The 13149-nt window shown below is 40.2% G+C and overlaps 1 protein-coding gene across 7 annotated transcripts in view; it reads left to right on the forward strand.

The window, feature by feature from the left end:
* The window catches only part of ZNF527 (zinc finger protein 527), a 35540-nt gene extending 22887 nt beyond the window's left edge, over positions 1-12653 (forward strand). For all 7 annotated transcript variants that reach the window (XM_034638311.1, XM_034638313.1, XM_011217905.3 and 4 more), the window contains one exon: positions 10467-12653. In XM_034638311.1, the coding sequence (XP_034494202.1) occupies positions 10467-12040 (1574 nt within the window). In that variant the 3' untranslated portion in view covers positions 12041-12653. The remainder of the gene's footprint in view (positions 1-10466) is intronic.
* The last annotated feature ends 496 nt before the right edge of the window (positions 12654-13149 follow it).

Raw genomic sequence — 13149 nt, forward strand, 5'->3', positions numbered from 1 at the left:
TACAAATTTAAGGACTATTTTTTCTAGTTCTTTGAAAAATGTCATTGGTATTTTGATCGGGATAGCATTGAAAGTGTAGGTTGATCTGAGTAGCATGGACATTTTAACTATGTTAATTCTTCCAATCCATGAGCATGGAATATTTTTCCATCTCTTATGTCTTCCTCAATGTCTTTCAGGAGTGATTTATGGTTTCTAGAATATAGGCTCCTTTACGTCTCTGGTTAAGTTAATTCCAAGGTAACGTATGGTTTTTGGTGCTATTGTAAATGGGATGGATTCCCTAATTTCTCTTTCTTCCGTCTCGTTATTCATGTATAGAAATGCAACTGATTTCTGGGCATTGATTTTGTATCCTGCCACCTTACTGAATTGTTCTATAACTTCTAATAGTTTGGGAGTGGATTCCTTTGGGTTTTCCATATAGAGTATCATGTCATCTGCAAAGAGAGACAGTTTGACTTCTTCTTTGCCGATTTGGATACCTTTGATCCCTTTTTGTCATCTGATTGCTGTTGCAAGGACTTCTAGTACTGGTTGAATAATAGTGGTGAGAGTGGGCATCCACTTTGCCGTTCCTGATCTTAAGGGAAAGGCTTCCAGCTTTTCCCCATTGAGAATAATGCTTGCAGTAGGCTTTTCATAGATGGCTTTTATGAGATTGAGAAATGTACCCTCTATTCCTACACTCTGAAGGGTTTTAATCAGGAAAGGATGCTGTATTTTGTCAAATGCTTTTTCTGCATCAATTGAGAGGATCATATGGTTCTTGAGTCTTTTCTTGTTGATATGATGTATCACATTGATTGATTTGCGAGTGTTGAACCATGCTTGCATCCCAGGTATGAATCCCACTTGGTCATGATGGATAATCCTTTTAATGTACTGTTGGATTCTATTAGCAAGGATCTTGTTGAGGTTTTTGGCGTCCATATTATTTAGGGAAATTGGTCTGTAATTCTCCTTTTTGAGGGGGTCGTTGCCTGGTTTGGGGATCAAGGTAATATTGGCCTTATNATTGAGAGGATCATATGGTTCTTGAGTCTTTTCTTGTTGATATGATGTATCACATTGATTGATTTGCGAGTGTTGAACCATGCTTGCATCCCAGGTATGAAATCCCACTTGGTCATGATGGATAATCCTTTTAATGTACTGTTGGATTCTATTAGCAAGGATCTTGTTGAGGTTTTTGGCGTCCATATTATTTAGGGAAATTGGTCTGTAATTCTCCTTTTTGAGGGGGTCGTTGCCTGGTTTGGGGATCAAGGTAATATTGGCCTTATAGAGTTTGGTAGCTTTCCTTCTGTTTCTATTTTTTGAAATAGCTTTAGGAGAATAGGTATTATTTCTTCTTTGAATGTTTGGTAGAATTCCCCAGGAAAACCGTCTGGGCCTGGAGTTTTGTTTTTTGGAAGGTTGTTTATCACTGACTCAATCTCTTCATACTTAATTGGCCTGTTTAAGAAATAAATTTCTTCCTGTTTCAGTCTTGGTAGTTGATAGGTTTCCAGGAAGGCCTCCATCTCTTCCAGATTGCTTAGTTTATTGGCATGTAGCTGTTTATAAAAGTTTCTAATAATCCTTCCAATTTCATTAGTGTTGATGGTGATCTCTCCTTTTTCTCTCATAATTTTAATAATTTAGGTCCTTTCTCTTTTCTTTTGGATAAGTCTTGCCAGTGGTATCTCATTTTTGTTGATTCTCTCAAAGAACCAGCTTCTAGTCCTGTTGATCTGCTCTACTGTAGTTCTGGTTTCTAATTCCCTGATTTCTGCTCTAATCATGGTCAACTGCTTCCTCGTGAGTGGATTAGGCCTATCCCTCTCTTTCTGTTCCAGCTTCTTGAGTTGAGAATATAAAAACTGCATTTTAGATTTTTCTATTCTTTGAGTGAGGCTTGGATGGCTATGTATTTCCCCCATAGGACTGCCTTTGCAGTATCCCATAGGTTTTGGACCATTGTGTTTTCATTCTCGTGTCTCCAAGTGTTTGAGTTTCTTCCAAATTTTATTGTGGTTGAGTTCCAATTTCAGAGCGTTGTGGTCTGAGAATATGCAGGGAATAATTTCAGTCTTTTGGTATTGGTTGAGACCTGTTTCCAATTTCAGAGCGTTGTGGTCTGAGAATATGCAGGGAATAATTTCAGTCTTTTGGTATTGGTTGAGACCTGTTTGGTGTCCCAGAACATGGTCTTTTCTTGACAATGTTCCATGGGCATTAGAATAGAATGAGTATTCTTTGGTTCTGGGTTGTAGTGTTCTACATATATCTATGAGGTCCAACTCGTCGAGTATGGCATTCAAAGCCTTTGATTTTTTGCTCAGTTTTTGCCAGGGTGTTCTGTCTATTTCTGATAGTAGGGTGTTGAGGTCCCCTACTATTAATGTGTTTTTATCTATATATATCTTTAGTCTGGTTAAGAGTTGGCTAGTGTATCTTGCTGCTCCCCTGTTGGGGGCATATATATTTATAATTGTCATATCCACTTGTTGGATACATCTTTTAAGAATAATATAGTGCCCTTCTGCGTCTCTAACTGTAGTCTCTAGTTTAAAATCCAATCTATCTGATATGAGAATTGCTACCCCAGCTTTCTTTTGAGGTCCATTTGCATGAAAGATGGTACTCCATCCCTTTACTGTCAGTCTGAATGTATCTTTGGGTTCAAAATGAGTCTCTTGTAGACAGCAAATGGATGGCTCACGTCTTTTAATCCAATCTGCAACCCTGTGGCGTTTTATGGGAGCATTTAAGCCGTTCACATTGAGACTGAATACTGAGAGATATGATTTTAATGATGCCATGTTGCCAGTAAAGTCTTTGTTTGTATCGGTTGTGACTTTCTGTTCTGTATCACTCTTGGGCCTTTTTACCTTTATAGAATCCCCCTTAATATCTCCTGTAGGGCTCGTTTCATGGTTACGAAATTGGTTAATGACTGGCGATTCTGGAACGTCTTTATTTCTCCATCAATTCTGAATGACAGCCTTGCTGGATTAAGGATCCTTGGCTGCATGTTTTTCTCTGAAAGAGCTTTAAAAGTGCGCCCCCAACCTTTTCTCTCATTCCAGGTCTGTGTAGACAGGTCTGACGTAATTCTGATACCTTTGCCTTGGTACATGAGAGATTTCTTCGCCCTGGCCGCTTTCAGTACTGTATCCTTGGATCTAATATTTGTGAATTGCACCATGACGTGACGTGGTGTAGGTTTGTCGTGGTTGAGCTTGGGAGGGGTCCTCTCTGCCTCTTGGACAGGAATGTTTGTTTCCCTCACTAGATTAGGGAAGTTTCAGCTACAATTTGTTCAAATATCTTTTCTAGACCTCTGTTTTTCTCCACCCCCTCTTGGATGCCGATGATTCTGACATTGGATCGTTTCATTGAGTCAGTATTCTCCCGTAACCTACATTTGTGGGTGTGGATTTTTTTAAGTCAAGCTTCTATTTTCGTTTTTTCTTCTACTAACCCATCCTCCAATTTGCTAATGTGTTCCTCTGCTTCGGTGACCCTGGTCATCAGAGCCTCTTGTTTTGACTGCATTTGGCTCATAGAATCTTTAATTTCTGTCAGATTCGCTCTCATTTCCTTCCTTAGGGATTCTATATTCTCAGTAACATTTTCGTTAATACTTTTTTCAAGTCTAATCATCATCTTCACCATTGCTGCTCTGAATTCCATTTCTGATAATTTTGTTACATCCATATCCATTATTTCTGTGGCATAGGCCACAGACTCACTGTCTTTTCTTTTCTGGGGGGACTTCTCTTTCTCATCATTCTGATGAGGAGAGGTTGTGGTGTTGTCCAGAGCCCAAATTATTGACTGGGACCCAGGCCGTGCGCCCCTGTTTTATAGGGATCTTAGGGATGTGGGCTTCTTCTTTAAAGGTTTTATTTATTTATGTGGCAATGAGCCAACCAGCGAAAGAGGGAACACTTGCAGGGGAGTGGGAGAGGAAGAAGTAGGCTTCCAGCGGAGGAGCCCAATGAGGGACTCCTTTCCGGAACGCCGGGATCACGCCCTAAGCCGAAGATAGGCGCTTAATGACTGTGCCACCCAGGCGCCCCGGGATGTGGGCTTCTTGATTTTTCAGCCTGCCTCTGGGGAGGTGCCTGCCGCCTCGATACTCAGGCAACCCTGTTTGGGTCGAGTCTCCATGTCCCCTGCGAGGGGGGTTGGGGATGGGCACGCTGTGAGCCGGTATTTCCAGGCTTTTGTTCTCTGGCAGCTTTCCCTGGCGGTCTGCTGTGCCTCTTCTGAGAGTCAGAGCAGCAGCGGCCAAATCTCAGCCTCTGTCACAGAACAGAGGGATTGCGGCCCATTCTCCACTGATGGTCTGGCCACTTTAATCTGTTACTGTTGGTTCTGCTCAACCCTGCAGCGTCTCGGGATGTGCACCCCACACCCGGCGTCCCAGCCCTCACTTCCAGGGCCATCGCGTCTCTGTCCTTTGTGTTTCTAATACCACTGGCTGCCAGCCGCCAGCCGCCCCCCACGTTCCCGGAGCTCCCGGTCTCAGTCTGGTTCCAGTGAGCGCACCGGAGTTCCGTGAGAAGTCTGTTGGCGTGTGCTCCCAGCTCACGGTCTCAGTCTGCTTGTCTTGCGGGTGCCGTCCGAGAGTCTGCCCGCTCCCCCATGCAGGTGGCTACCGCTTCCTGGTGCCCGAACACGGCGGCTCCCTCCCCCTTCTGTTTATCTTCCAATATCTGTGCGCGGTTTCACGGCTCTCCGCTTTGTACCTCAATACTCAGCGCTGGAGATGTTCATTTGTAGAGATCCAGATGTATCTTCCTCTGTTTCAGGCTGATTCCCTGGATGTTCAGGCTGGTCTGGTACCTATCCAGCTCGACTCAGGGGACTGGGTGTAGCAGTTTGTTAAAGGCTATAATAATTATAGATGAACAGCCAGATGGAAGAGCTGCATAGGACAAGGTACAGGGAGGGGGTGCGGAGCTTCCACTCTCTCTGCTGGGACTCCATTCTCCCAAATCTCCATGTGTTCACCAACCCAGAAGCTCTCCCGCACCCATATATTTTTTGCAGCATTATTTATAATAGCCAAAATCTAGAAGCAACCTAAGTATCCATCGATAGACAAATGCATAAGTAAGATGTGTATATATACACAAGAGAATATTACGCAGCTATAAAACGATGAGATTTTGCTATTTGTGACAACATTGTTGGACCTCTAGAGGGTACTATGCTAAGTGAAATAAGACTGAGAAAGACAAATACCATATGACTTTACTCGTGGAATCTAAATAAACAAAACAAATGAATAAACAAAATGCAGAATCAAACCTGTAAATATGGAGAACAAATTGATGGTTGTGAGAGGAAAGGTGGGTAGGAGATGAACTACAGAGCTCTTTGCCTCTGTTCTCTGCATCCCATAACTTTGTATGCTTCAGGTGTGTTTCTCTTGACATTTCCCTACAATTACAGAGAATTTTACATATCACCCTGGTTGAGTCCTTTCTTTGGGATTTTAATTAAAGGAAGGTATAAAATGAAATGCTTAAGTCATATTACTGGTCTTAGAAACTTTTTTCTTTTAGAATTTTCTTTTATATTCTTGCTCCTCTTTTGCCATGCATCCTTTAAAATAATTTCATAAGTTTAGAGATAAAATCCCTGTGGAATTCTGATTGAAATTGACCTGTTACAAATTAAGTTGGGGTAAGCAAGCATGTGTACATATTTTTTCTTTTTGTACAGTTATATCTTATATTTTGGTTTACTTAAATCTTCTTTGAAAAAAAACTCCTTTGAAATAATTTCATACCATTTCATAGGACTTTTTCAGTGTTTCTATTCACTATACTGTCTTCTCTCTTTCAATTGCTTATATACCAATTATAATCTCCACTCAATGCCTTTACTTCAAATTCTCTTATATGTCTTACCACTTGCAGTCTGGCTTCTTCTCCCTCTAATTTGGCTAAACCCAGGTACCTTTCTTTATTTTTCTATTCATCTTCCTTAGCTTACTGAGATGTGTAAGATAGTTCTGAGCACTATTCATTTTCTCTGTTCAGAGCTCTATTGTGTTTCTCTCCCCCTTTAACTGACTCATGCCCCTAATTTTCTGTCTTTTCCTCATTCAACCATAAGATCTTTGTTATATTACTTTGGATCTCTATCTAGTGCCATCTAGTAGAACATTCTGTGATGATGGATATATTCTGTGTCTATGCTTTCCAGTATTGTAGCCACTAGCCACATTTGGCTACTGAGCACTTGGAATATGGCTAGGTATTATTGAGAAACTGAAGTAACTTTTTTTATTTTAATGAATTTGAATTGCCATATGTGGTTAGTGGTTCCATATTGGACAGCATAGCTCTATATAGTTTTCTAAAGATGGAGATCCAGTCTATAAGTCTGTGTGTCATTGGTGAGGCTATTCATGGGAACATGAATTTTGGGCTTTGGCAGTAAACTTTCTTCTTAAGATTTCTCCTTAGGCCCTTTTCCCCCAGACTTCCTACTAGAATCCCTGGGTTTCATGCCAGGAGTATATTTACTTCATTAGGAAATCTACCAGTTTGTCTACAGCTCATCAGTTCAGCATGTGGGAGACTCTACAATCTAGTAAGACCTTTTCCTCTTCCAACTTATAATACCTATGCTTACTACTTTCTGTGCAGTTCTGATTGGATTCCAAAGTTGATCATACTTTGATTTTTAATTTCCATCCATTTATAGATTATAATCAGTTGGAAATTACAAATCTCCAATTGCCTGGATATATTTTAACCCAAAGGGTTTACTTCTCCCATTCTTTGTCTTGCCATCTGACCATCAGTCTATTTTATAATACCTTTTTGGACATAAATGTAGTATCTGGGACTACTAATGGTGTAGGTGTAAGAATAACTGAACGAGGGGCGCCTGGGTGGCTCAGTCGTTAAGCATCTGCCTTCGGCTCAGGACGTGATCCCAGAGTCCTGGGATCAAGCCCCACATCAGGCTCCTCTGCTGGGAGCCTGCTTCTTCCTCTCCCACTCCCCCGCTTGTGTTCCCTCTCTCGCTGGCTCTCTCTCTCTCTGTCAAATAAATAAATAAAATCTTAAAAAAAAAAAGAATAACTGAATGAATACATATTAATTTGTTTCATTTTATGGTGTCACTGAATACGTATAGCGAACCAGACACTCCTAGATATTTTTTGAATGTATTTTTTATCTTATGCCATACTTGTAATGTCACCTCATTTTGCCTACTAAGAAACTGAGGCTCAAGAGATGAGTTAATCAATTTGTTAAAGGTAGAATAACTAGCTAGATGAAGAAGTAGGATTTAAATTTACCTATGATCCCAAACCCTGTGTTGTTTCTACTGTGACACATGGATGCCCATTTGACTCTCTTCCACTTTGCCTGAATCCATAACTTCCCTTTTTCCCCTCAATCACTGATATGGGTGAATTGTCTGTCTTCTGTTTTTTGCTGAATTCCACCATAATACTTAATACCATTGACTTCTACGTATTTCTGTACTCCAATTATAATGAATATGTTTTCCACGTATACAATACTTCCTGCTTTGTACTTTCCCAGGCTATACTCTGTACTATCCCCTAGAGTACCCTACATGGAATTCCTTCCCCTATGGTATTTATTTGTCTAAGTGCAGAGTATCTTTTTTTTTTTTTTTCCCAAAGAGTTATAGGAGCTCCAGGCATCTCAGAATACCTGATGTTGGAAAATGTCTGTAGCCTTCTCCCATCAGTCTTCTTTTACTCAGCATTATAGTAGGTATTGTATAAAGTTGCCATTTGCCTGGAGTAGAGAAAAGATTTATTCTTGGTAAGAGGAGATGTAGTGGCCCTGGGTGATGAATATAGGAGAGAAGGTTCTAGGAGAGTTGGTAAGGGAACAATGAATTTCTGCCAAAAAAAAAACAACAACAACAACAAAAAAAACAACAGTGTAGACCTAACAGAGGCTAAGTGAACAAATCCCTCTCAGGCCTTGGTTGAGTTAGAGCCCAAAGTAAGTGAAAATCCATGGCTGTGCATAGGAGGGATAGGTAGGGGTGAGGCTTTTCTTGGGTGGGAAGGTGTATTGGAAAGAAGAAAGATACAGATGCATAATGTGTTCTTTGCTTTTCAACTTGTGCTGACTTGGCCTGGAGGCAGCTTTTCTTTCAACAGACGGGAGGTTGTTATGGAAAAGACTATATCTAATTAATTGAAAAATACTAACATGCAGTTCTAAAATAATCTCCATGCATATCAAAACATGCAAATGAGGAGCACCTGGGTGGCTCAGTCAGTTAAGTGTCTGACCCTTGATTTCAGCTCGGGCATGATCTCAGGGTCATGAGATTGAGCCCTGGGTCAGTCTCCGTGCTGGGCATGGAATCTATTTAAGATTTTCCCTCTCCCTCTCCCCCTCATCCCACCTCATGCTCTCTCTCTCACTCTTTCTCTCTCTCTAAAAAACAAAACAACATGAAAATGACTGTTACTGGAATAATCACTGCATTATGGAAGCATAATCATAGCCTTGACAATCAAGCTCAGATTCTCCAGGAATCATTCCTTATCTAAATTAGTGAGTTTTGATCTCTGCTTTTCTGACACTCTATATCATATTAACTAGTCCTTCATTATGTGTCATATTGAATTTTTGTATGTACAAGTTTTATCTCTTTAGAGTTTAAAAAAGAGGGAACGGGGGCACCTGGGTGGCTTGGTCAGTTAAAGCATCTGACTCTTGATCTCATCTCAGGTCTTGATTTCAGGGTTGTGAGTTTGAGCCCTGTATTGGGCTCCATGCTGGGTGTGGAGCCTACTTAAAGTTGTTTTTTTTTTTTAATTTACAAAAGGAGAGAGAAGGGCACCTGGGTGTCTCAGTTGGTTAAATGTCTGCCTCGACTCAGGCTGGGATCCTGGAGTCCTGGGACTGAGCCCTGCATGGGGCTCCCTGCTCAGCAGGGAGTCTGCTTCTCCCTCTGCCCCTCACCCTGCTTGTGCTCTCTTTCTCTCTCTCTCAAATAAATTAAATCTTTAAAAAAAGAGAGAGAGAGAGAGAGAGAGAGAGGAACCCGTGTCTCAGACTTTTGTCCCTCTACTTGATGGTGGGCAAATAGTAGTAGATTCTGTATAGTTGAATATTTTGGGTGATTATTGTGTGTGACACGAAAAGGACTTTCTCATTTTCCTTTTTTTTTTAAATATTTTTTTAGTGACACTGCACCCCGTGTGGGGCTCAAACCTACAACCCCAAGATCAAGAGTTGTATGCTCCACCAACTGAGTCAGCCATGTGCTCCTCATTTTCCTCTTTTTGAGATCTTTTTTTTTTTTTAAGATTTATTTATTTTGAGAGAGAATATGTGGGGAGGGGCAGAGGGAGAGAGAGAAGGACTAGCAGACTCTGTGCAGAGCCCAATGTAGGGTTTGAGCCCAGGACCCTGAGATCATGGCCTGAGCCGAAATCAAGACCTAGCCGCTTAACTGACTGAGCCACCCAGATGCCCCTTTGAGATCATCTTTTAAAAAATAGTTTTCTTTCCATCTTATCTCAACCAACATCCTCTCCTGAAAGTATCAAGTATCTATTCTCCAGGCAGCATTTTTCTCTCAGTGATGAGCAAAGCTGATCTTAAGATTTCTTCTAGACACTTAAAAAAACAACAAACAAACAAAAAACTCCCAAAAACACAATACTTTTTTTCTGGTCCCTGAAAAAAATCTTAGAAATTGTTGAGCTTTCTGTCAGCATTCATTCATTTAACAAAATGCTACCATTGTCCTAGGCGCTAAATGCAACAGTAAGAAGAAAAATAAGTAAAACATTAATCCCTGCCTTCTTGGAGCTTTTAGTCTTTTTTTTTTAAGGTTTTATTTATTTATTTGACACAGAGAAAGAGAGGGAGGCAGCAAGGACAAGTGGGGAAACAGCAGGCAGGGGAGAAGCAGGCTCCCTGCTGAACAAGGAGCCTAATGTGGGACTCAATCCCAGGACCCTGGGATCATGACCTGAGCCAAAGGCAGATGCTTAACCGACTGAGCCACCCAGGCGTCCCTGGAGCTTTTAGTCTTAAGAATAGGACTGGAAAGTGCAGAATGGACTTGAGACTTTAAAGACTAGAGGCAGGGAAACTGTGATTATGATCTAGTCAGTTGTTCTCAATTCCTTATCTTCTCAGCATTTGCTTTGTCTGCATCTTGATACCCTGCATTTTACCTGTATATAAATATGCTTGATGCCCTACATTTCCTCTATCACCTTCTCCCCATTGCCAACACATATATCTTCCTTTATCAGCTCTCTTCATTCTTTGTTCTTTCTTTGTATCTTTTTCATATTTGCTTGGCCGTATTTGAGAGGTGTCAAAACCATGTACTTTCTCCCCTCTTTCCCCCAATTAAATTCTTCAGTTTCTTCTATAACAGTTTTCTCCTTGTAGAGGAAAAAAGGACACATTTGCTTTCTTGATATTTTTCAGACTGGGAGTCTTGGTATGAAATCAAGGAATTATCTCCAAAATGGTACATTGATGAAGAGCAAATATCCCAGGGGATGGTAATGGAAAGACTTAAAAGTTATGACCTTGAATATTCCAGTTTCAGAGAAGCCTGGAAATATGAAGGTGAACTTGAGCGGCATCAACGAAATCAGGAAAGGCATATCAGGCAAGTGACATCTCTTAAGGAAATCTCTGCTGTGAAAAGAGACAATAAATATAATAATTCTGAGAGAAGTGTTCTCTTGAAATCAGTACTTTCAACACAAGAGAGGGTTTCCACAGTAGAGCAAGTATGTAAATTTGATATTTATGATAAAATGTTTCCCCCAAATTCCATCCTAATTGAACATAAAAGATTACCTGCTGAGAAGGAATCTTTGGCAGATAATGAATGTGAAGAATTCAACCAGAATAGATACCTTAGAAAAGATACAGGAATTCCTCCTGGGGAGAAACCTTATGAAAGTAATGATTTTTCAAATCTCTTAAGTTTCCACTCATTACTCACTCAACATCAAACAACTCATTTTGGAAAATTACCACATGGGTTCAATGAATGTGATGATGCCTTTAGCTGTTACTCATTCTTTACTCAACCTCAGAGAATTCACAGTGGAGAGAAACCATATGTATGCAATGACTGTGGAAAAGCTTTTAGCCATGACTTCTTTCTGAGTGAACATCAAAGAACTCATATTGGAGAGAAACCATATGAATGTAAGGAATGTAACAAAGCTTTCAGACAGAGTGCACATCTTGCTCAACATCAGAGAATCCACACTGGAGAGAAACCCTTTGCGTGCAATGAATGTGGGAAGGCCTTTAGCCGTTATGCCTTCCTTGTTGAACATCAGAGAATTCACACAGGAGAGAAACCGTATGAATGTAAGGAATGTAACAAAGCCTTCAGACAGAGCGCACACCTCAATCAGCATCAGAGAATCCACACTGGAGAGAAACCCTATGAATGTGATCAATGTGGAAAAGCCTTTAGCAGACGCATCGCCCTTACTCTGCATCAAAGGATTCATACAGGAGAGAAACCCTTTAAATGTAATGAATGTGGGAAGACTTTTGGCTATCGCTCACACCTTAATCAACATCAGAGAATTCATACAGGTGAAAAGCCTTATGAATGCATCAAATGTGGGAAGTTTTTTAGGACTGACTCACAACTTAATCGGCATCATAGAATACATACTGGAGAGAGACCTTTTGAATGCAGTAAATGTGGGAAAGCCTTCAGTGATGCTTTAGTTCTAATTCATCATAAGAGAAGTCATGCAGGAGAGAAACCCTATGAGTGTAACAAATGTGGGAAGGCCTTCAGTTGTGGCTCATACCTTAATCAACATCAGAGAATTCACACTGGAGAGAAACCCTATGAATGTAATGAATGTGGGAAGGCTTTCCATCAGATCTTGTCCCTTAGGCTACACCAGAGAATTCATGCTGGAGACAAACCCTATAACTGTAATGAGTGTGGGAATAATTTTAGCTGTGCCTCAGCCCTTAGACGTCATCAGAAAATTCATAATAGAGAAACTCTCTGATTATAACAACTATATGAAAGAAAACATTTAGTCACCACTCAGTCCTTATTAAATAAATATCAGTGAATTTTTTGGTTAAGGATTCTGTGACTGTAGTAAATATGGAGAAGCCTTCTATTTATGAGTATCCCTTATATGAAACAGCCTGAATAGTAGACATCTGTTACTTTTTGATCTGTTCTATGCCCCATTTGAAACTTACCTCACCCTCAGTGCATATCATTCTGATGAAATTATTGATCAGGGAGAGGAGTGGATTGGTCATAGGCTGGCCACAATATGGTTAATAAGGGGTTGATTGGTAGATGGCCTGTTTGGACCACTAGAACCCTAGGTGGGTATTGTTATGGATAGTAAGAGAAGATCATTTTTTTCCTGGAATTGCAAGTTTCAAGGATTTGACAGATTTTTCAAGGTTAAAAACTTTCCGGTAGCTTTTTTTGCCACTGCATGAGGAAAGCCTTCCCAAGATCAGTCCAACACACAGGAAAATGGAGATAAGAGACAGAAATCTGATGACATTGTTTGATCTTCTGAATTCAATCATGCTGAGTCTATACCATCTTTTACTTTTTAATTTTTGTGATCCAATAAATTCCCTTTTTTTGCTTAATTTGAATTGGATTTTTGCCTCTTGGAATTACAGTCCTGATTCATACACCCTGTGTTTGCTCTACATGTGAGAAAGCCTTATCTTTTATGGCATACTTACCCTGAGCAACCTTTTGCTAAAACAAGTATATGGAAGTTGAATACATAGCCTTCATAAAGCTGAGAGAATTATTATATTTTACTTGTTGATAAAAATTAATTTGGTATTTGTTGGACTCATGATAAGGATAAATTTTCAAAAATTCACCTAGTAAAGCTCCTTAACAGGCTTTCCCATAAGGAATTAAAATCATGTGGTGGTGACTCACCATAGGCCTTTAAATAAAGAGTGGCAAGCTAAGAGAATAATGGATCTGTCACATTAATGAATGGCTCCTCATCTTAAAGGAATTATTTGATTTTCTGTTTTCAGTATGGGTTTAAACATATTGTATAATAGAATATAATAGAATTGTAAATGAGGTCTTCATTTGTGGGTCGATTGTAAGCTTGGCTTA

Source organism: Ailuropoda melanoleuca, chromosome 12 (assembly GCF_002007445.2).
Source record: "Ailuropoda melanoleuca isolate Jingjing chromosome 12, ASM200744v2, whole genome shotgun sequence".
Taxonomy (NCBI): Eukaryota; Metazoa; Chordata; class Mammalia; order Carnivora; family Ursidae; genus Ailuropoda; species Ailuropoda melanoleuca.